The sequence below is a fragment of the Schistocerca nitens genome, chromosome 5 (assembly GCF_023898315.1).
Source record: "Schistocerca nitens isolate TAMUIC-IGC-003100 chromosome 5, iqSchNite1.1, whole genome shotgun sequence".
Taxonomy (NCBI): Eukaryota; Metazoa; Arthropoda; class Insecta; order Orthoptera; family Acrididae; genus Schistocerca; species Schistocerca nitens.
This window is the reverse complement of record NC_064618.1, coordinates 643,035,688-643,059,992: the sequence shown is the minus strand read 5'-3', so window position 1 is coordinate 643,059,992 and position 24,305 is coordinate 643,035,688. Positions and strand designations below refer to the sequence as shown.

Below are 24,305 nucleotides of genomic sequence, written 5' to 3'. Positions count from 1 at the left end.
TTGACGCCATAGCTCACACTGATGTAGAATGTAAGTAAGCTGCATATGTACTAATATTTTCTTGTGCACACACACACATTGCCACGTACCTGATAGCAATCCGAAATTTCTTGTTTCATCCATAGCTTCTCTGTTGCCTTCTTCATACGATTTTCGGAAGCTGTGTTCCGTTTGATCTTGATGGTAGTGTATTTTGGAGTTGTTTCGTAATCGACGCGCTGCTTATTAAACCAAATATGTTCACGTGTTTTAGCCTTGTTCGTTAGAAATCCTCCATTAAGCACAGTTTACAGTAGTGACATTCATTCTTACTCATTTTAATTGATTCAGCTGTGAAACATTTTATATTGTGTGAACTCAACAAAATATTGTCTTTTTTCAATTTTTTTCTCAAAGGAAACTTATGTCTGTTGACAGTTTTGACTCATTAACGTATGAACTTGCATAATTCTTTAGGACAGCATTTACGCTAACCGTGACTAAACATACATTGCAGCAGACTATGCGCAAAGGAATGGAAATTTTTGTCATTATCTATTTATGGATGAAGGCAACAAGGTCCCATATAAACATTGCAACATTGTCTACATGGGGTGAATAAGATTATCTGCAAGAGTAATGGTTATGTTATAATGGACAGACTTGGAGGTCAATTTGTATTAGCCTAAGCGAACACCATAAAAACTGGCGATTAAATAAGCCATATTGACCCTTCGCAGAACATTGTTTAAAAGAAAATCACAAATACATAATAGATGTGCGGAAGTCCTGTACATAGAGGCAAAGGGAATAAAGCTCGCTCAATTAGAAATATTACAAAAAAATGGTTCAAATGGCCAAGAAAGCAAGACAAACATTCAGGAAGGTGAAAAAGAAGCTGGAAGACCTGATAGAGGCCAAAGAAGGTACATACCCCATTAAATCAGAAACTATCATAGATAAATGAATGAAATTTTCAGAGACTCTGCATAACATAAAACCCCACCTCTGGTACTCCATTCATTAATATTCCCCCATTAGGAAGTTCACAAAAATATTTTCTGCAGAAAAAACTTAATATTTTTTGTTAACGAATTTAAAAAAGTATTTCTTAAAAACTATAAAATGGATAAAGTAGATCTTAGTACAGTTGACTCTGTTAGCATCATGTAACATACAGTAAAAATATTAAGGTCCTGCATCAAATAGTTTTTTCAGAAATGGGTCAAATACTTGCCTAAATTAACATGGGTTAGATAGAAAGGGTGTGGTCCCCTTAAGTTTTATAGTTTTCAGTCAACAGTCGCTAGTTTAAGAAGTTGATATTTCTATCTTTGCTTGGTTCCCAACATTGGTATCAGTTATGACTAGAAGATGGGCTTATAACCCGAAACCTAGGTCGTTCTGTAATAATAAAGTTTTTGAGACAAAGCTAAACAAGTGTTTCCTTAGTTAATAAGTTCTTTTTCTCTCGCTCAGTTTGTGAGTGGAACGCGAAATTCAAGGATTATCAGTGGCACAAGGTACCCTCCGACATGCACCGTACGGTGGCTGATGCAGTATGTTGGTAGACTTAGATGTAGAGCCCGACGGACGTTGTCCAACAAGAATGACAATTTAGCGAATGTGCAAAAATTGTTATTGAGAGGACATTCGAATATTACGCAGAAGGCGACGAGTAAGCCTGCAATGAGCGGAGCAAACGAAATAGATGTTCTTAGAGCTGTTGCTCATAATACACGTGTTGGCTCCAGAGAAACTCCGACTGTCTCTGCAATAAGTCGGTCCAGCATTGTTCACATTCTGCGCAGAGTCAGCTTCCATCTCTAGCACTCTACTAGCAAAGTGGGATGGGATATAGCGCATGGAATTGTCTCGATCGGTTCTGTTACGACATCGAGACAACAGTTTCTTCTTCAGTGAGCTTTACAAGACATGTAAGGCTGGATGTAAGGAATATACATTATTGGGTCGCTAAGAATACGCGCTAGCTGAGGCAGAGTGAACATCGCAGGCAGTGGAGAGTGATCGTTTGATGTAGGTGTATTGGAGACTACGTGTTTTAATCTCACTTCATTGAAGAAACCATAAAGAGGGAAAGATATGAGCAATTTCTTACCGAGGTTCTGACGGCCTAGATGAAGCACCACTTGAAACATACTCGCTAATGTCCTTGGTACCAGCACGCTGAGTGCCTGGCTCATTACTGGTTCGTGGCTAAGAATACACTCCCCGTTTGTTACGAATATGCTCCCCATTTCTTTCCTGGTGTCTGGTTAGGAGGTGAAGGTGTGATGCATTGGTATGCACGTTTGCCCGACAGTATGCTACTGCGGGTAAACTCAAACATGAATAAAATGCACACTTTTCTATGATCAACTGAATTGAAAACTTCGTGTTGTAGCAGCATGTGTAATGATATCGAAGGAATCGCTACAGTCTGCCCAATAGCACTTAAACTAGCGACTCCAAACGTTTCACAGTGTGCCCCAGTTCCCTTAAACTGGTCGTCTGAAATTCTCAACTGAAGTCTTACCTCGTTGCGAATTGCAGCGTTGCGATCCTTGAAGTTTCGGCAACAGCCGTATAGAAAGTCAAAGCGCTAGTATCGCTGCAGCAGGTACCATGGCCGCAAATTTAACAGCACACGTCGGAAAAGGGCGGTGGAGAAGCGAGGCAACATCAAGTTTTCTATTAAATTTTCTGTTTGTGGGCGAGAATTAGTCGAATGCGACCCGAATACCGAGAGGCAGGTTCCTGGTCTCTCCTCTACAACTACATCCTAGCTCACAAAGTGAGGATCGTGTGCAAGTTTTTGGCCAGCATACGAATCACAGTCTTGGAGCACCCACTATATTCGCTGGATTTGGCCTCATCAGACATCTGGTTGTTTCTCAAATTGAAGTGAGCAATGAAAGAACGCCGTTATGGTGCGATTAAGGACATTCTAGAAAATTGTACTGCAGTACTAAATGCAGTTTCAAAATCGGACTACAGTCAGTGTTTCAGAAGACTTTTAAAATGATTTCAGGTGTGTATTTATTCAGGAAGCGTCTATTTTTAATAAATACAGTGATTTTTTGAAGATAAACGATGACTTTTGTTGTTCATAGCCACAGTCCATGTGCAACTGGGATACTCTGTGTACTGAAGAAGATGGTGGGCATTTCGAACATTTAATGACAGAAATAGTAAGGAGCTGTTCATGATTACATTATTCTGTGTTCTCCTATTTGTTACTGTTGCTAATGTAATTTTATAATGTAAGTGTGTATCTTGACATTAAACTCATGACATGAGGTAATTAGTTTACAAAATCTATACTTCAGTTCCCTGTTTTACAAACGCATTGAACTTCGGATGTTCACGTTGCTTTCATCGCTCTGACAGGAACAAGAGCAGAATTGTTGCCGTGTGTAACTGGTGAACATCCTTAAATACAACGTTCTTTGCCTTTTATTTTGTGTGTCGGTCCTACCACACGTAGTCAGTCGAGTTTAGAATAAGTTTTTAATTAATATGCATTCCCACTATTCCGCTTTTTAAGTACACTCTCTTAGCTACGTCATGATAGAGTACCACATTAGTCCGACGTAACAGTTCCGTATAAGAAAACAAACTTTCTTATAAGACAGCAATGACTTTCATGGTTAAAACAGATAAATACTAAGTTCTATATATTGTAATTTCTTCGAAACTTAGTGGACTGTGAAAGATGAAACGCCATTCAATTCGCCTCTTTCACAATTACGATACTAGCAGCAGAAATTTATGTAGTTCCATTCGAAAATTTGAAGTTGCTTCCTACATCTTCGTAATTAACACAGCTATGGAAAGACACTATACGTCATTTAGTGAGGACTTTTTCCCCCATTCATCTGGATAAAAACAGAATTTCGATATCTCAAACGGTTCAGGAAATATCTGAGGCGGACACCTCTCAGTTGAATAATGTTTTATAAGACATTTCACAGATGATGGGCAACAGCTGTCATGACAAGCACTTAGCTTGCATGTTGTAGTTTTGAATACGCTATCATTGGTCCTCATGTTCACGTAAATACAATAAACACAGCGCAACTGTCGTAATTATGTGTAATAACCATGGAACATGTACGGTGTTCGCGAATGTAACCGAAATTGTGAAAGGCAGTTAATTACTCGCATCAGGTCCGAATGATCGTAGGCTCGTTCCAGGAGTTTATTGTTTCACTCAGCCTGACTAGACTAAGGCCTTTAGGCTTTAGATTTCATCGGACCAAGAACGACTGATATCGACATCTAATATTAAGCATAGTGTGACAAGCTTCTGAAATTCAACTTGTGACTTGCTTATGAATAAAAGTACGATAAAATTATGAAAATAATTAGTAGCACCAAACTATAAAGCACTTTAGGCTGGGAGACTCTGAGTAGTAGGTTTAGTCGTCGAGTCGGAAAGGGCTTCCCTCGTCCGCTCACAATGGCGCTCTTCCACGTGATATGTGAGAGTTGTTTCTTAAGTGTATTTGCGGAGTGACGGTGGCTGTAATGGGCACGTGTGCAGTGTGGTGTCATGGGTCTGTTTTATGGTGAGGAAAGGACGGAGACGCGAAATCGATTGCCGTCGCGCAGCATACTGACGGGTCACCATAAGCATGTCATATGACGTCATCCTTGAGACACTGAGAAAAGCTTGCTATTTAAGCCAGGACAATGGCGCAAACTCTAATAGTCGTGGTCTTTAAATCGTTACTTCTCTCCCCATCCTCTCTCCTGCCATGTACTGATGGTGTTCATTTCTTTCCCTGCTACGATTCGAACCTGCTACCTTCAAGTGGAGCACCTCTGCAAACGGTGCACAGGTGTACGTTAGCGATCTCAACTACAGAGATAGGTATAACTGCACATATAAAAAAATTTCTTTGACATTTTGACACAACGTAGCATTCGAATATGCTTACTGGAGCGGCATAGGTTATACAAATATAAATATTAAGTATATAATGATAAAAAATATATGATAATTCATTTATATACCGTATTGTGCTCCATTAGGTACAAAAAAAAAAAAAACAGGCGCATATTCGAATGCAACTTTGTGTCGAAATTTAAAAGCAATCGGTGAAGAACTTTCCGAGACTTCAGATTTTGAACAAACGAACATTTCGATCGGTTAGATAAAAATGTAAATCTCCGATTGTTCTTCATCGTCTACTTTGAAATTTCGACACAATACTGTGTTCGAATACACACGTGTTTTTATGTACCTGCTAGACTGCCAAATATGATATAAAAACATATATGTAATAATTATATGGGGGAATCTGTAGAGAAATGTAAATGTTTGTTAAAAATATTAAATCTTCACCAAATGCTTCGAAATTTTGGCAACCCCTTTTATTCGAATAAGGGCTTGTTTTTATAAATCTGTTTCCTTAATATACGTAACATTTAAAAATCGCACAGTTCTTGACCGATTTAGTTTAGATTTTAAACAGTATCCTAATGAATGTTCGGACGAAAATGGGCTATATATTTTAATATATATAATATATAAATATACACTCGTGGAAATGGAAAAAAGAACACATTGACACCGGTGTGTCAGACCCACCATACTTGCTCCGGACACTGCGAGAGGGCTGTACAAGCAATGATCACACGCACGGCACAGCGGACACACCAGGAACCGCGGTGTTGGCCGTCGAATGGCGCTAGCTGCGCAGCATTTGTGCACCGCCGCCGTCAGTGTCAGCCAGTTTGCCGTGGCATACGGAGCTCCATCGCAGTCTTTAACACTGGTAGCATGCCGCGACAGCGTGGACGTGAACCGTATGTGCAGTTGACGGACTTTGAGCGAGGGCGTATAGTGGGCATGCCGGAGGCCGGGTGGACGTACCGCCGAATTGCTCAACACGTGGGGCGTGAGGTCTCCACAGTACATCGATGTTGTCGCCAGTGGTCGGCGGAAGGTGCACGTGCCCGTCGACCTGGGACCGGACCGCAGCGACGCACGGATGCACGCCAAGACCGTAGGATCCTACGCAGTGCCGTAGGGGACCGCACCGCCACTTCCCAGCAAATTAGGGACACTGTTGCTGCTGGGGTATCGGCGAGGACCATTCGCAACTGTCTCGATGAAGCTGGGCTACGGTCCCGCACACCGTTAGGCCGTCTTCCGCTCACGCCCCAACATCGTGCAGCCCGCCTCCAGTGGTGTCGCGACAGGCGTGAATGGAGGGACGAATGGAGACGTGTCGTCTTCAGCGATGAGAGTCGCTTCTGCCTTGGTGCCAATGATGGTCGTATGCGTGTTTGGTGCCGTGCAGGTGAGCGCCACAATCAGGACTGCATACGAACGAGGCACACAGGGCCAACACCCGGCATCATGGTGTGGGGAGCGATCTCCTACACTGGCCGTACACCACTGGTGATCGTCGAGGGGACACTGAATAGTGCACGGTACATCCAAACCGTCATCGAACCCATCGTTCTACCATTCCTAGACCGGCAAGGGAACTTGCTGTTCCAACAGGACAATGCACGTACGCATGTATCCCGTGCCACCCAACGTGCTCTAGAAGGTGTAAGTCAACTACCCTGGCCAGCAAGATCTCCGGATCTGTCCCCCATTGAGCATGTTTGGGACTGGATGAAGCGTCGTCTCACGCGGTCTGCACGTCCGCACGAACGCTGGTCCAACTGAGGCGCCAGGTGGAAATGGCATGGCAAGCCGTTCCACAGGACTACATCCAGCATCTCTACGATCGTCTCCATGGGAGAATAGCAGCCTGCATTGCTGTGAAAGGTGGATATACACTGTACTAGTGCCGACATTATTCATGCTCTGTTGCCTGTGTCTATGTGCCTGTAGTTCTGTCAGTGTGATCATGTGATGTATCTGACCCCAGGAATGTGTCAATAAAGTTTCCCCTTCCTGGGACAATGAATTCACGGTGTTCTTATTTCAATTTCCAGGAGTGGGTATGTAATATATAAAGGAGAGACATTGTTAACAAAAGTCTTAAAAAGTACTCGATCGAATTACTTCAGATTTTTACAAGTTACTGAAATAAAGTTTTGAACACCCCCCCCCCCACCCCCCTGCACCCCCACACACACACACAAATACTGAAGCGCCAAAGAAACTGGTATATGCATGAATATTCAAATACAGAGATATTTAAACAGGCAGAATACGGCGCTGCCATTTATTGAAGCTCCAATGGTAGGTTACCAAGATTTAAATGCCCTTGAACGTAGTGTTGTAGTTGGCGCACGAGCTATGGGACACAACATCTCCGAGGTAGCGATGAAGTGGGGATTTTCCCGTAAGATCATTTCACGAGTGTACCATGATTACCAGGAATTCGGTAAAAGATCGAATCTCCCGATATCCCTGCGGCCGGAAAAAGATCCTGCAAGAACGGAATCAACGACGACTGAAGAGAATCCTTCTGCGTGACAGAAGTGCAATCCTTCAGCAAATTGCTGCAGATTTCAATATTTGACCGCCAACATGTGTCAGCGTGACAGCCATTCAACGAAACGTCATCGATACGGGCTTTCGCCGCCGAAGGCCCACTCGTGTACCCTTGATGACTGCATGAGATAAGCTTTACGCCTCGCCTGGGCCCGTCAACACTGACATTCGATTGTTGTGTGTGTGTGTGTGTGTGTGTGTGTGTGTGTGTGTGTGTGTGTGTGTGTTGGGGCTTACGGGTTCTCAACGTCGAGGTCATCAGCGCCCTGACATACATTCAAAGAAACGAATGTGGACAAATTTAGTAAAATGGAAGCATACACGCAAAGAAAGCGGGAAAAGATGCAAAATGCTGCATAAAAGAATAAAATGTAAGGAAAACGAGAAAGGAGCGTCAAGGATGCCACAGGAAATTGTCATTGGCTGGCCATTTACGTAAAATATGGGCGAGCCAGTCATCCTGTGAACAAATTAGGACTCTCTCCCTAAAATCTTGGTAAAAGCATTGGACAAGTCATAGAACTTTAAAACTTCAACCACATTCGTTTGAGTATTTCCTAAAAGAGATGGCAGATGCACCGGTAAGTCAGCCGCGGCCCGCTGGTCAGAAAATAAAACGCAATCCAATAAAACGTGGCGCACAGTGACCTGGACGCCACAAGTACAACACATTGGAGGGTCCTCTCCCCGGCGCAGAAAACCGTGCGTCATAGGACTGTGGCCTGTCCGAAGCCGAATGAGGAGAACCTCGTCCCGTCTACGGGGCTGGAAAGAAGTACACCAACTACGCGTTGTGGGCTCGACTAAACGGAGCTTATTGTCAGTCACTTCCAGCCATTCATTCTCCCACCGATGCAAGACTCGTGAGCTCAATAGCGAGGTGAGTGCGTGCAGGGGGATGGCACACTGAAATACTTGTGGATCGAGACGCACCTCCTTGGCTGCGAGATCTGCCCTTTCGTTCCCAGCAATGCCGACGTGCCCTGGAACCCAGCAGAAGACCACTTCCTTCCTCAGTCGTTGTAGTTGGAGGAGGGCATCCTAGATGTTCTGGACTACTCGTATTTTATCTGCTAGATACAAACGATGCAATAAGTGAAGGGCACTTAGTGAATCGGAACAGACAAGAAATTTAGGACGGGAAGAGCATCTCATCTGCTCCAGTCCCCGCAAGATCGCAGACAATTCTGCATCAAAGACAGTAAATGCTTGAGGCAGTCAGACCTTGAGGACATGATCTGGAAAAACAAACGAGCACCCAACAGAATCCTCCTGTTTCGACCCATACATAGAAACAGCTACATAGTCGTGGTGTTCAGATAAAATGGCAGAAAATGTTGAGTTAAAAACGGTGGCAGGAGTGCAATCTCTCTTGTACCGCACCAAATCTAAAATTACTCTGGGCTTCTCCAGTAACCAGGGCGGCAGGTGGTTAAAACCTAGGGACTCCAGCAAACGTTGCACACGGATCCCTAGCGGCATCGTGGTTCGTGGACCGTTGGAAAAAAGGCGCCCCAGAGTCGGACGAGCAACAATATGGTGAGGTGGTGAGGTTGGAGCTGCAAGATACTTACAAGCCTGGAGCACCAACAGGAGCTGCCGCCAGATGGTAAGTGGCGGTTCTCCCGCCTCAGTACAGAGGCTGGGTATGGTACTAGTCCGATAAGCACCTGTGGCCAGTCGAATCCTCGAATCCCCACATGGTGGAGAGCGTCAAGGATCCGCAAACAAGAGAGCCTCACTGACCCCTACACAGTGCACCCATAGTCCAGCTGTGAACGCACAAAAGCCCGATAAAGCTGGAGAAGACACACCCTGTCCGTTCCCCAACACCTGTGGCTAAGGCACTTGAAGATGTTCAGCGCCGTCAGGGTTCTGGCTTTCAAGTCTCGCAGGTGTGGCAACCATGACAATCTGGAGTCAAAAATGAGGCTCAGAAACCGCACTGTGTCCCCTATATGCAAGGCAGGCAAATTAAAAAGGACGACGAGAACGATTAAAATGAGCACACACATACATACCGGCAGAAAACTGAAAACCCGTCTTTGCAACCCACTCCTCTAACCGCCGCACTGTAAGTTGCAACTGACGGCTCACCGTTGCAAATCTGGAGGAGGAACAGAAAACAGCAAAGTCATCCACAATTAAAGAGCACTGTACTGGACTCCTCACTATAAACGTCATACTGCTGATGGCTATGGCAAAGAGGGTAACACTTAAAACACTGCCCTGGGGGATACCATTCTGCTCAAATCGATCAGACAGTGTGTGACCGACTCGGGTCCGAAAAAACCGCTGGTCACGAAAGCCCCATTGATGCAGTATCGTACGTCTTACTTATATCAAAGAATATGCCGATACAATGATGCTGACGGAGGAAAGCCTGCTGAATAGCCGCTTCTAGAATGGTCAGGTTGTCGACCGTCGACCGAAACTTTCGGAATCCTCACTGAGAGCGGCTAAGTAGTTGCCTGGTCTCTAAAAGCCAGACCAGACGACGGTTAACCATCCGTTCCAGGGTGTTTCCTACACAGCTCATCAAGACGATACTCCGATAACTATTGCGACATGTGCGTTCCTCTCCTGGATTGAGGAGAGGTAATAGAATTGCCTCCCTCCACGAGTTGGGGAAGACACCTGTCTGCCATATGAGATTAAAACATTCGAGGAGGATTTCCTTTGACACCGCTGGCAGATGTCGAAGCATGCAGTACCGGATGTGGTCGTGACCGGGTGCAGTGTCAGAAGCCTCAGTCAGTGCCGATTCGAGCTCCCACATCGAGAAAGGGGAGTTTTAGGCCTCGAACTGCTCGACCTAAAGTCCAACTTGTCCCTCTCGTCTGTCGCACGGTAGCGACGAAACGCTGGATCCTGGCTTGCATTGGCAGCAGTTTGTGCAAAATGCTCGGCCAGCGTCTATGAATGTTTCTAGGTGTTATTTGGAGGCACCCCTGGTTCAACACTGCAGCTATCGGTAAACGGCTGTGTTTTCCGGAAATCCTCCGGATGGGTTCCCATACTTTTGAGGAACAAGTGGAACGATTGATGGAGTTCAGGAACTCATGCCATGATCGCTGATGACAGGAAACTTGTTGCCTGGTCGGACGAGTTTGGTTTCAAATTGTATCGAGCGGATGGGCGTGTACGGGTATGGAGACAACCTCGCGAATCCATGGACCTTGCATGTCAGCAGGGGACTGTTCAAGGTGGTGTAGGCTCTGTAATAGTATGGGGCATATGCAGTTGGAGTTATATGGGACCTCTGATACGTCTAGATACGACTCTGACATGTGACACGTACGTAAGCATTCTGTCTTATCACCTGCATTCATTCATGTCCATTGTGCATTCAGACGGACTTGGTCAATTCCAGCAGGACAATGGGACACCCCACACGTCCAGAATTGCTACAGAGTGGCTCTAGGAACACTCTTCTGTGTTTAAAAACTTCCGCTGGCCACCAAACCCCTCAGACATGAACATTATTCAGCATATCTGGGATGCTTTGCAATGTGCTGTTCAGAAGAGATGTCCGCCCCCACGTACTCTTACGGATTTATGAACAGCCCTGCAGGATTCATTGTGTCAGTTTCCTCCAACACTACTTTAGACATTAGTCGAGTCCATGCCACTTCCTGTTGCGGCACTTCTGCGTGCTCGCGGGGGCCCTATACGATATTAGGCAGGTATACCAGTTTCTCCGGCTCTTCAGTATATGTAATAGAGAAACATTGTGAGCAAACAGGAAACTTGACTTTATGGCTTATAGGGCTGTGATTGGAACATACTACAAAATCTGAATTTTCACTAACAAAAAACAAGGTTCAAGGTCAGAGGGAGGAAGGAAGAGGAGATGGCTTTAAGGGTGGCAGAGAATGGACATGGAAAGCGGAAAGGAAGAGATGGACAAAGAGAAGTGGCATGAGGACATAGAGAGAGAGGGGGGGGGGGGGAAGGAGAAGATCGACACAGAAAGGGGAGAGGTGGTGACGGACAGAGAGAAAAGGAGGGGGAGGGGGCAGGAGGAGATAGAGAGAGTGGGAGAAGAGGATGTACAGAGAGAGGGGAAAAGGTGATGGACAGAGAGATGTAGGAGGATCCAGAGACGAACAGAGTGATAGGGGGTAGGACATGGACAAAGATAGGGGAAAGAACGAGTTTAGAACATATATCCACATCCCATATACACATCAGTAATGTGCGCTTTCTCTTTTCTTTTTTTTCATTTAAGCAGACTCACCCACAGCATCGCGTGGCCGAAAACAGCTAGAACATTAATAATAACAATAATAATAATAATAATAATAATAATAACAATAACAGATCAGGTATTATGATCAGCAATTATATTAATTAGTTATGCACTTTTGAATATGTTGTAATGTCGTTAAAAATAGGAGTGGTAATAACAAAAGGGTATGATTGAAATAGAAAAAGTTTACTGCTTCAGTGGAGGAATCTCTAAGCAACTGGGAAGAAAAGTAATGGACTGGAGTGACCTGCAGACATGTACGTGGACAGACAGCGGTGTTTCTATGACAGAAGACTGACCATTAATTGTCTTCTGAAGCTGGAAAGACAGCTTCTGTTTCCTCGAATAATAAACGAAGCGGATTTCTGAAGATTCCGAGAGTAGGCAGGTGTAGTACTCACTCTAGCTAGCAAGGTATGGATCTCGTACTCGGCGAACCTCTTGCCGACGCACATCCGGGGGCCAAAGCCGAAGGGCAGATAGGCGAACGGGTGCACCTGTCTGGCTGGGCAGTTGCCCGCAGCGTCCTTCACCCAGCGCTCCGGCACAAACTGCGACGCCTGCGGGAAGTGCTCCTCAGAGTTGGTGATGACGAAGTGCGACGCCACCACGTCCACCTGCAAAACATCATACAGCAGCATCATCAGCATCAACCATTTTCGGTGGTGATCAAGTGTGACGCCAGCATGTCGACCAGTTAAATGTCACACATCATCAGCGACATGCGGAGTTGGTGAAGATAAAGTACACCTTCAAAGCGTCATACAACACATCAGCACTGCTCAGATTTGGTGATAACGACATGTGTCTCACTACTTCATTCAGCTTACTGGCCTTATGGCGGCTACGTCTGCGACACCTCATTGCTTGTGCTTTGTATCGCGACCAGCGGTCTGAGGCTCGCTCTAGTTTGTGCAGAGATACAAGAAGCCGACCGCCACTTTTGTATCTGTGTCATGTCACACATTAGATGCTCTCAACTCATCCTGAAGAATACAGGGTGAGTCACGTAATGTTACCGCTGGATATATTTCGTAAACCACATCAAATACTGACGAACCGATTCCACAGACCGAACGTGAGGAGAGGGGCTAGTGTAATTGTTTAATACAAACCATACAAAAATGTACGGAAGTATGTGTTTTAACACAAACCTACGATTTTTTAAACGGAACCCCGTTAGTTTTGTTAGCACATCTGAACATATAAACAAATACGTAATCAGTGCCGTTTGTTGCATTGTAAAATGTTAATTACATCCGGGGGTATTGTTACCTAAGTTGACGCTTGAAACCTCCGACGTTCAGTTGCGTGTTGTAACAAACACGGGCCACGGTCGGCGAGCAGCATCTGCAGGGACATGTTTACGATGACGACCGTGTTTACGAGTGTGGCTGTAGTGCACTGTTGTGGTTTGGTCTATCTGTCGCAGTGTCCGCATGTAGCGCTTGTTGCTATTGTTATTCTGCATTCGTCTCCGCACGCAGACCAACTGTAGTACACCGTGTTACCAGACGTCTGTGTAGTGTTGTAGGAACTGTGACCATGGTGTATTCAAACTCTGAAAAGGCGGAGATGATACTCATCTATGGCGAGTGTCGACGAAATGCAGCTGAAGCCTGCAGGGTGTATGCAGAACGGTACCCGAACAGAGAGCATCCAACGTGCCGCACATTGCAAAACATCTACCGCCAACTGTATGCAACAGGTATGGTCGTAGCACGCAAACGGGTCCGTAACAGGCCCGTCACAGGAGAAGCGGGTGCAGTTGGTGTGTTAGCTTCAAGAAAATGGTTGAAATGGCTCTGAGCACTAAGGGAATTAACATCTGTGGTCATCAGTCCCCTAGAACTTAGAACTACTTAAATCTAACTAACCTAAGGACATCACACACATCCATGCCCGATGCAGGATTCGAACCTGCGACCGTAGCAGTCGCGCGGTTCTGGACTGAGCGCCTAGAACCACGAGACCACCGCGGCCGGCTGTGTTAGCTTCTGTTGCCATGAACCCACACATGTGTACACGGGACATTGCGAGAGCCGGTGGACTGAGTCAAATTAGTGTCATGCGCATACTGCATCGTCACCGATTTCACCCGTTTCATGTGTCGCTACATCAGCAATTACATGGTGATGACTTTAATCATCGAGGGCAATTCTCTCAATGGGCATTAACAGAGAATGCGTTGCAGTTCTACCTGTTTACCGATGAAGCGGGCTTCACAAACCACGCAGTGAATCTACGGAACATGCATTACTGGTCCGTGGACAATCCTCGCTGGCTCAGACAGGTAGAGCGACAGCGACCGTGGACCGTAAATGTATGGTGCGGAATCATTGGCGACCACCTCATTGCTCCTCACTTCATTGCAGGGGCCCAAACAGCTGCAACATACATCGCGTTTCTACAGAATGATCTGCCAACGTTGCTCGAAAGTGTCCCACTGGAAACGCGTCGACGTATGTGGTATCAGCATGATGGTGCACCTGCACATTCCGCAATTAACACTAGGCTGACCCTTGACAGGATGTTCGACGGGCGTTTCATAGGACGTGGAGGACGCATAAATTGGCCAGCCCGTCCTCCTGATCTTACACCTCTGGACTTCTTTCTGTGGGGTACGTTAAAGGAGAATGTGTACCGTGATGTGCCTACAATCCCAGAGGATATGGAACAACGTATTGTGGCAGCCTGCGGCGACATTACACCAGATGTACTGCGGTGTGTACGACATTCATTACGCCAGAGATTGCAATTGTGTGCAGCAAATGATGGCCATCACATTGAACATCTATTGGCCTGACATGTCGGGGCACACTCTATTCCATTCCGTAATTGAAAACGGAAACCACGTGTGTGCGTGTACCTCACCCCTCATGGTAATGTACATGTGCGTCAGTGAAAAAGACCAATAAAAAGGTGTTAGCATGTGGACGTAATGTGCTGTTCCAGTCTCTTCTGTACCTAAGGTCCATCACCGTTCCCTTTGGATCACTACGTAATTCGGTGCTCTCCGATACACACGATCGAACAGCGGAGGAGTGGTACTCAAGCGTCAACTTTAGGTTACAATATCTCCGGATGTAATTAACATTTTACAATGCAACAAACGGCAATGATTACGTATTTGTTTATATGTTCAGATGTGCTAACAAAACTAACGGGGTTCCGTTTAAAAAAAACGTAGGTTTGTGTTAAAAAACATACTTCCGTGCATTTTTGTATGGTTTGTATTAACCAATTACCCTAGCCCCTCTCCTCACGTTCGGTCTGTGGAATCGGTTCGTCAGTATTCGATGTGGTTTACGAAATATATCCAGCGGTAATGTTAGGTGACTCACCCTGTATATGAATTGGCAACAAGGAACTAGGAAAAACTCCAAGGTCACCATTGGGGCTTCCAAGCTAGAATGCAGAATGCCGAATTAAGAGAAAAGTAGACGCTGTATTTTATGTTATTTGATGCTTTTATAAGCTTTCTTCATAACATATACCAGCTGCATTTCAGTACTTTATCCTTCACGATTTTTGGGTACAATATTATTTCATTACACTAGATATAATTTAGCGTAGACTTGCTACTCGACCAGTTATTTACAGTGTGAGAAGTCCATCAAAAGCAGAGCAACATTCACGAACTACGACACCCCACCAATTGCTGTTCGCAGTTAATCTCTGAAGTAGTCAGGCGCCAAAATCTGTTGGCCCATCAGCGGTCGGCCTTCATGAAAAAGTTTTTCTCAGCATGTTGGCAACATAATCCCTAGACAACCTAATACACCGAATACTATGCTAGAAAATGACGTATTTGCACCTATGCCTTTAAAAATTTAATAAGCTTTTTCTGTACTTCAAGTTTCGGTAAACAAAAAACCCTCCCAGATTACTCGATAGTGGTGTACTCTCTTTGCGTCACTACTTTGAACTGTTATAATTTGATTAAAAATAAATAATTTATTGTTGTTCTTGAGGTCATTTGTCGGGTTTGACACAGCTTCCCACGTTAGTGTATTACTGTGTTCAAGCCTTAGTCTCTCCCTACAATTTACGCTCCATCCCTCTCCATCCACACACACTTCCATAAATTATCAAATTAACTACTTCTTAATGTGCCCTGTCAACCTATTACTTGTCTTAGTCAAGTTGTGCCACAAACCTCTTTTGTTCACAGTTTATTGTTATCTGACCTAAAAAATCAGTTTTCATCATCTATTTGTACATCACTTTTCAAACATTTTTATTCTCTTCTTATGGTACAGTTTGTCTACTATGTTTCATTTGTGCACAACGTTACACTACAGCCAAGGCATCCTACGGGCTTCAGATAAGACTCCCTAACACTTTAGTTTAAAAAAGAAGCTAACTTTTTTTTGTCGGGGCCCATTTTCTTACTTGGAGGTGCATTTGGTATTCTTTCTTCTTCAGTGGTTGTCACATATTTTGCTTCCCAAACAGCAAAACCTGAGTACTATTTTCAGCGTCTCATTTATTGTCAGCGCCATCTAATATGATTCGACCACATCCGATTTCTCTTCCCTTAGTTTTATTTGTGTTAATATTGCGTCTTTTAAAAACATACAACACTGCATTTAACCGAATTTCCAAGTTCTTTACTGTTTCTGACAAAATTATCTTATCATCAGCGCATTTCAAAATTTGGAAGACACAGCAGCAGGCGACGTCAGACACATATGGCTCTAGCCAGGCATCGGAAACGTGTGAGTATCAACAATTGTTGTGCACAGGCTTTACTGGCTAGATCTCTCTGATGATATTTTGCACTGATCAGTAGGCTGTTCAAATCCCAGTCGATATCGAAGCACGTCTACGGTGTCGGAACGAGCAGGAGTTTACACTTAATCATGCGATTGAAGGTGTCGATTGTTGCTGCTGTAGAACGTGAAAAATTGTGATGACAGTTGTCTGTTGCAGCTTCATTCAGGGCATAACAGATATATTAACGTGAATAATTGAGCATAACTCAGTAAAGATTAAGTTCAGTCTTAATACTTTGTCAACACTCCTTAAAAATCACTTCTCTGTGCTGACTAATTATTTGCTTCATTGCACTTTGTAACGCCCCAACGACAACCTTAAAGTCAATGAAGAAAGAAAATGAAGTAGGGAAAGTTATCTTGGCAGTTACGACACCTTTGCCGATGAGCTAACACTGAAGAGTTTTGTCAACGACTACATTGTACACCACTGAGCATATTTGTTGGCGAAAGAGAAAGAAGAAACATCGTATTTCAGCAATGGACAAATATCCATGTGGCAAATGTGAAATTAATATCTCAAAAGTTAAGTCCAAAGTAATGTCATCAGAGATAACTTTTATGTGGAAGAGAGTTGTAAGCGCAACGAAGAAATTCAATGCGCCTACAATGCTCTTCCACAGAAGAAGTCGCTTGCTAGAACTCATGCAGTGCAGACGTACGAGAGCAGTTCTGATCTGAATTATTGAGATTGCGAATCGTGACGAGATTGTTTTCGAGTTTAGAAGTGTTTGTTGCGTGACGGGATTCACGGCTTGAGAAACTGATTTTATGAACTGAGACAGGAACAGATAGACTCATTTAACCGTGCACTACGGGTTAATTGAAATCTAATAATGGAATTAGTGAACATTGGACTTGACTTTAAATTAGTTGGACCTTAAGGAGAAGTGAACATTCTATGAAAGAATACACGCAATTAGTCTTGAGTAGGACCCAAGTACACGACATCATGAAGATAAAGCAATTACGCTAAAGTGTTGAGTTGTGGTAATTGCCAAGAAACTATAACTCAATCGGACTGACTTAACTAAACTATTTCGTGTGCGTGTGGTGCGGGAGTTATAAGTATTTAGTGACAAAATAGCAATAAACTGTTCGTTACCAGTTAAATACCCGGTATGGAATATATCATTAAATAGTTTGATAAATGACTAAATCAACGACTACTCATGCAAGACTATTTCATTGAAGTGCAAATATTCACGTCATTAGTTGACTAGTTAACTTTAAAATTTTTTCGTATTACGACGCAATCTTACAAAGACTGAATTAAAGAGTATCTCTGGATCTCGCTGCATACCAGCACAACAATTCCATAGCAACGAGACAACAGCGTAAGAAAGAACTGTTAACTAAAATATTTCCTCGCAATCAGTGGTGTGTGCTATGCGAACGAGAGAAGAATTAATAACTACTGCAAATCCGAGCAATTAACAATACAATATTGATAATAAAAAGCATCAATTATACGAGTTCGCATAAGTGGAAACGCTGCGGACTTGTAATTGAGATACAACGACTACGAGAGGACCGCCTTTTCGGAAGTTTTTCAGGTATTTTTCTCCCGCTAATCTACGGGTACTGACGTTATATCGCATCGTGTCTCTACTCTGCCGCGAGAGCTGTGGCAGTAGCAGCTCTACGGCGTCGACTACATCAGCACGCGGTTGGAGTCCGGGGGCACGCGCCACACAACTTACACAGAAGGTAATTTACTTGAATAATGTTATAGATAGGTAGATAGATAGTCCTATACTCAGGGAATGGGTGGTAGGGGAGCAGATGCAGGAATTCTGCCCCGCCGCTCATGGCAAGGTCCTGTTACGAAGTGTTAAATATGTATCTTTGTCGTGTGGACGGCTGTGCTTGAACAATGTGGTATTCGGTTTGTGTTGTTATGGATGAAGGGAAGGCAGAGGGTGAAACCTGGTGTCGGCACAGAGCTTTCTCCCATCGAAAAACACCTACGAAACCGCTGAGCTTTATTTCCCCATTCGAAGGACGGATTACCATGAACAGAGTCACATTCCCTAACTTCATGAAACGACGCGGAGAAGTTTGGAATTTTGCCCAGGACACTGGCGCAAAGACAGGTGATCATAAACTTTATGTCACCACCTCTACTTCCCTTGCCGGCCAAATATTGGCACTGAAAATTTCATACGCCACTGGGATTCAAACCGGCTTGCCTCCGAGTCAAAAAAATGGTTCAAATGGCTCTGAGTACTATGGGACTTAACTTCTGAGGTCATCAGTCCCCTAGAACTTAGAACTACTTAAACCTAACTAACCTAAGGACATCACACACATCCATGCCCGAGGCACGATTCTAACCTGCGACCGTAGTGGTCGCGCGGTTCCAGACTGTAGCGCCTAGAACCTGCCCGGCCACACCGGCCGGCGCCTCCGAGTCAAGTACCACTTCCCAGGCGCTCAAAGGCTACCTCGACTACGGAGGCGGGTATGTGTAACCATACTGGATATAAAATTAGCTTCTCCCAGGTGACATCACGCTAATAACTTGTAACCGATTAAATCATTGAAAACAGCGAGAAAGAGAGTTCAAAACTTTCTTCAGATATCCAGCAAAAACCACTCACCGATGATTAGGTATCGTAGAGCTACCAGACTGAGGGGATTTTATCTGATATGTTTCACCCTGTCACAAGTAGTCACAGACAGTATCCATGGGATTGACGCTGGGAATATAGGCCAGATAGACCCAATTTTTAAGAAAGGAAACAACCAGGAATGCAGACTTACAAGGGTATTAGCCTTCTGAATTCATGTTGTAAGATGTGTGCTAGTGAATTTTAACAAAACGCCTACTGCAAGTCTCTGAAACTGTATTATCTGATGCCAAACATTGTTCTCCAAAAGACGGATCTTACTCGGAGTATACCTTCGCCATAGACGCAACTTATAGAGAAACACCGTGAATTCAATTTATAACTTTTCTTGCCTTCATTGATTACTAAAAGGCGTTTGATAAAGTAAATCAAACAAACTGGAAAATTTTAAGAAACAAAGGGATTACATCTCATCTTATAACAGATGTACAGGGTTTGTATCTGAATAACAAAATACAAATAAAAATAGCAAGCAGCAGACATAATGTGGCTGAAATAAACCAAGTAGTTAGATAAGGATGTCCCCTTTCATCCACTCTTCTTAATATGTATATCGATGAGCTAAGCAAAACTTGGATACAGACAATTAAACTTTTTAAAACTAACGATGTGGATGTGAGTACACTACTTTTTGCTGATGACCAAGTAAATTTCAGTCACAATGCCAGTGGCTTACAAGTAAATGCCTTTAATTTAACCAAAATAGACGTAGAATGTAATATGAACGTCTCCATCACAAAAACAAGCTAATGACGTGTATAGAACACCACTCCATGCGAGTTGAGATTGAAACTGACAACCAGACGACAGAGCACGTTAATACATTTAAATGTTTATGTTTCAGTATTGCATACAGGGCAAAAAATCAAATACAAAGTAAGTTAGAGCTATTTAGCTATTTATGTGGAACTTTACGCAGAGCATTTGGAAAGAAAAGTCACAGAGATACTTTTCTAGAGTTTACAAGTTTATGGCTATACTAGCACTGCTCTACTGATGCGAAAACTGTGCTCTTAGGAAGAGAGATGAAAAGGGAAAGACGAATGTGAAATTAATTTCCTTAGAGACGTAGCTGGATATACTTTGGTGGATAAGAAGAGAAATGATTGCATCCGAGCTGAATTGAATATGCGAAACATATTTGATACAACAAAACAATCTAAAATAATAGGGGTTGTTGTCTTTCCCCCCTACTGTTCAATCTGAACATCGAAGAAGCAATGATGAAAATAAAAGAAAGGTTCAAGAGTGGAATTAAAATTCAAGATGAAAGGGTAACAATGATTGGATTCGCTGATGACATTGCTACCCTGAGTGAAAGTGAAGAAGAGTTACATGATATGCTGAATGGAATGAACAATCTAATGACTACAGAGTACAGAACAGTGGGCCCAGGTAATGGCACTGAAAACACTCCCAAAAAATCACAGAACTACCTCCAGCCTTAACTACATCCTCCACACGTTGCGAATTAAGCGTTTCATTAGGCCATCGGTGCACATAACGCATTGCGTCATCTGAAAAGCGGCGAAGTCGTGAGACCACACTGCACGGTGCCAGTCAGCTACTATCCAGTTTCTGTATTGTTGGACCCACTAAAGGTGTGCACCTTCATGGGCCGCTGGAAGCGAAGACCTCTTGCAAGGTACCCTACTCCAAATGTCCGTCGCAACGATCGCTTTTGATCTGGTTGGGACGGACCTGCACTCACTGACAAGACAAACTACTGTCCCTTGTCTCCGGTTCATATCGTTTAGGATCTTTTACGACAAATGTTCTTATGCCATGTTACAAGGCTACGAGTCGTACACCATCACTTGTAGACATGCTGAATTTCGCACTGATACACTCACAAAGCGGACAACTTCATTCACGGTGTAATCAAGGGCATGCCCAAATACGACACCTCTTTTCTGAGGTTCTGTAACGTCTTCATATAAATCCATCTTACTGCGCCGATTCCACGAATCCGACTCATTTACAACTGATACTTAGTCCGGTGAACTTAGGTCTCAATTAGAGTGCATGTGCTCATACGTTTGTCTACGATGGACGTTGAACAACTAATGCAACACATTTCTTTCTGAAAGTAGGTTGGTTTTATTTTGGGTTCCAATACACCACATTACTACCCACTCTTCTGGCTAAAAAACCCTGTTTTTCGACATAACCTCCATTCAATGCGGCAGCCTTACGCCACCCTACTACGAGGGCTTGTATGCCCGCATGGTACTACTCTACTGGTCGATACCGGAACCAAGGTCCTGCTGCATCAGTAACCTGTCCATCAACCACGTACTGCTTATGGCGGAGCGCATCTTTCTTTGGGACGAACAGATAGAAGGCGGAAGGTGCGTGATCCGGTCTTTAGGGTGGAAGAGGAAAGACAGACCAGTGAAGTTTTGTTAGTACCTCTCATGTGTGCAGACTTACGTGAGGCCATGGAGAAGGAGAAGGTGGTTAGCATTTTGTGATGACGAACAAGCTGAGGTCGTTTCTTCAGTTTCTTGAGGGTAGCATAATACACTTGTTGTACCACGAGGGAGGACTTCAAACGGAACAAGTCCAAATGGTTCAAATGGCTCTGAGCACTATGGGACTTAACAGCTATGGTCATCAGTCCCCTAGAACTTAGAACTACTTAAACCTAACTAACCTAAGGACAGCACACAACACCCAGCCATCACGAGGCAGAGAAAATCCCTGACCCCGCCGGGAATCGAACCCGGGAACCCGGGCGTGGGAAGCGAGAACGCTACCGCACGACCACGAGATGTGGGCAGGAACAAGTCCTTCAGAGTTCCAGTCCAATTGTGCAGCGAGGTGTCTGATTGTGATCCGTCAATTATCTCGAATGAAACTCTCCACACATTCCAACATTGTAAGAGTCAGAACCGTGTGTGTCAGGCCGGCATACAGGAGATAAGACAGATTTGCACTATCTTATTGCGATGGTGATGGACACCTCGCCGAACGAATCGCCTGCTGTTGTTCACTGCCAGGTCTCCATAGACGTTCTACAAGCGCCTGCTCCTGTGCCGGCCGGAGTGGCCGAGCGGTTCTAGGCGCTACAGTCTGCAACTGAGCGACCTCTACGGCCGCAGGATCGATTCTCGCCTCGGGCATGGATGTGTGTGATGTCCTTAGGTTAGTTAGGTTTAAGTAGTTCTAAGTTCTAGGGGACTGGTGAAATCAGAAGTTAAGTCCCATAGTGCTCAGAGCCTGCTCCGGTTTTCTACCAAAAGAAACTCAGAGACATCTCTCTGCTTGAAACGTAGCTCCGTTACTGACAGGGATATTCCACAATGTCCCACAACAAGTTTCACATTCTTGCTCGACAAAATAATGTGCTGCATTACGTATTGAACACCGCTCGTAAATTAATGTGTTTTATTACATCCGCTGCTTTTAAGGTGATGTAGTTTAACTGTGTTGCGCGAATTGACTATATTACTATTCATTGCCGTATCACAGTACTCAGTGATTTATTATTTGTGTCTGTTGCATTTCAAAATGTTCAATGAGCAATACCTTCCTTAAAAATTAGTAGATCTCGGCCACGATTAGTGCGTCTGCAAGTTAAATTAGACTACAATCCTACTTCGCGATGAGATTCAATTTAAAGCGTTTTCCTGTCCTGCAGGGTTCAGTCTCTACACACGGTCGTGATTATCAGTTCAGGTCTTCTGGAGTCTTTCTGTTATAAGGTGACTCCTAGACTCGAAACCAAAGGAAATTTTGTTACTGAATTACATGCTGCAGAAACACAGGGCGTACTGTGCCCTCATCACTGGAAGGTCTTAAAGTGAAACGGAGTTGTTTTCGCGGTAGTGCTTCAACATAGGTTGGTGAAGTCTCTCGATGACACCTGTCGAACAATAGCAAATTTGTTACGCATATCCCGTTAATGTTCTTGGTGTTGTTAAATGGTGAAGCGTATGTCACACCTTACATAGAGTTGGGACGTATTTATGTGTGAGGGTTAGAATATTTTCGTATGCGTTCCGTTTCGTGTTATAAAAACCGCGTGGCAGCCCATATTTCGGACGTTTCATATCATTAATATCTTAGGGTGAGCAAAACTTTTATGATTTTTACTAATACTTAGTTCCATTTTTCAGTTAATGGTATGTTAGGATTTTGGTAGTTGTGAATTATATTGTTCCGCGTAAGAACTGGTGTTCTAGAACAAGCAAACATCGCTTATTTCTGATAAACTGTGTTTCAAATTACGATCCCACCTCAATATCCACATCAACAAAATTTAGCGCAAGTGTGTGTGGTATGCGTAGGTACAGTATTTTGTCATTTTTCCAGTGCCCTTGTCGTAAGTTAGGCGAATACACAGTACGCTTAAGGCGTAGCAGAAAAGTTACTGAGAAATAGGCAATATTAAAGCATTTTAGCAAGGAAAAATAAATAATAACATCCCTCTAACTTGGGCGTATATCACAGCTGAAATGTGCCGAGTTCCATCACGTATTAACCATAAGGTGTAGTGACGCATCCTAACTTAGGAAATAATGCCTTGTAAGTTATTGTTATAATTATGTACATTATTACATTGCTATGATAATGGAGACTCAGTGTTTGAGTGGTATAGTTATTATTCTTAGCAGGTACTAAACCAAAGTAACGTGAGAAGTTGGAAGCTTAACTTTTGTCAGGTGGCTGTAATTTTCTATGTTAAAGTGATTTATATTCTTACTAGTTTATGTTCTAATATGTAAACCCCGCACCACAGCTGCTGAATCAACAGTCTTTTACTGCCTATACGACCGGTTTCGGAACACTTGAAGTTGCATCACCTGGTGTAAAACGTAATAACGGAAATATTGTGTTACGATCGATCGATTTAAAAAAAAATGTTAGATACGGAACAATACAGTTAAAATTACTAAAATAAAATAAAAGAAAGAATCACTTAAACATATAACGTCATACTCACCTGTCTTGTCATGGAACAAAGGTTGCCTGTGAAAAAATGGCTCTGAGCACTATGGGACTTAACATCTATGGTCATCAGTCCCCTAGAACTCAGAACTACTTAAACCTAACTAACCTACGGACATCACACACATCCATGCCCGAGGCAGGATTCGAACCTGCGACCGTAGCAGTCGCGTGGTTCCGGACTGAGCGCCTAGAACCGCTAGACCACCGCGGCCGGCTGCCTGTGAAAAGAGTAAAACAGGGCG

The 24,305-nt window shown here is 43.8% G+C and overlaps 1 protein-coding gene across 1 annotated transcript in view; it reads right to left on the bottom strand.

Annotated features, from left to right (window-relative positions):
• LOC126259352 (probable cytochrome P450 301a1, mitochondrial) overlaps positions 1–24,305 on the bottom strand; it is a 222,350-nt gene that overhangs the window by 6,648 nt on the left and 191,397 nt on the right. The window contains exon 11 of the mRNA XM_049956078.1: positions 12,098–12,313. Coding sequence (XP_049812035.1) covers positions 12,098–12,313 — 216 coding nt within the window. The remainder of the gene's footprint in view (positions 1–12,097; positions 12,314–24,305) is intronic.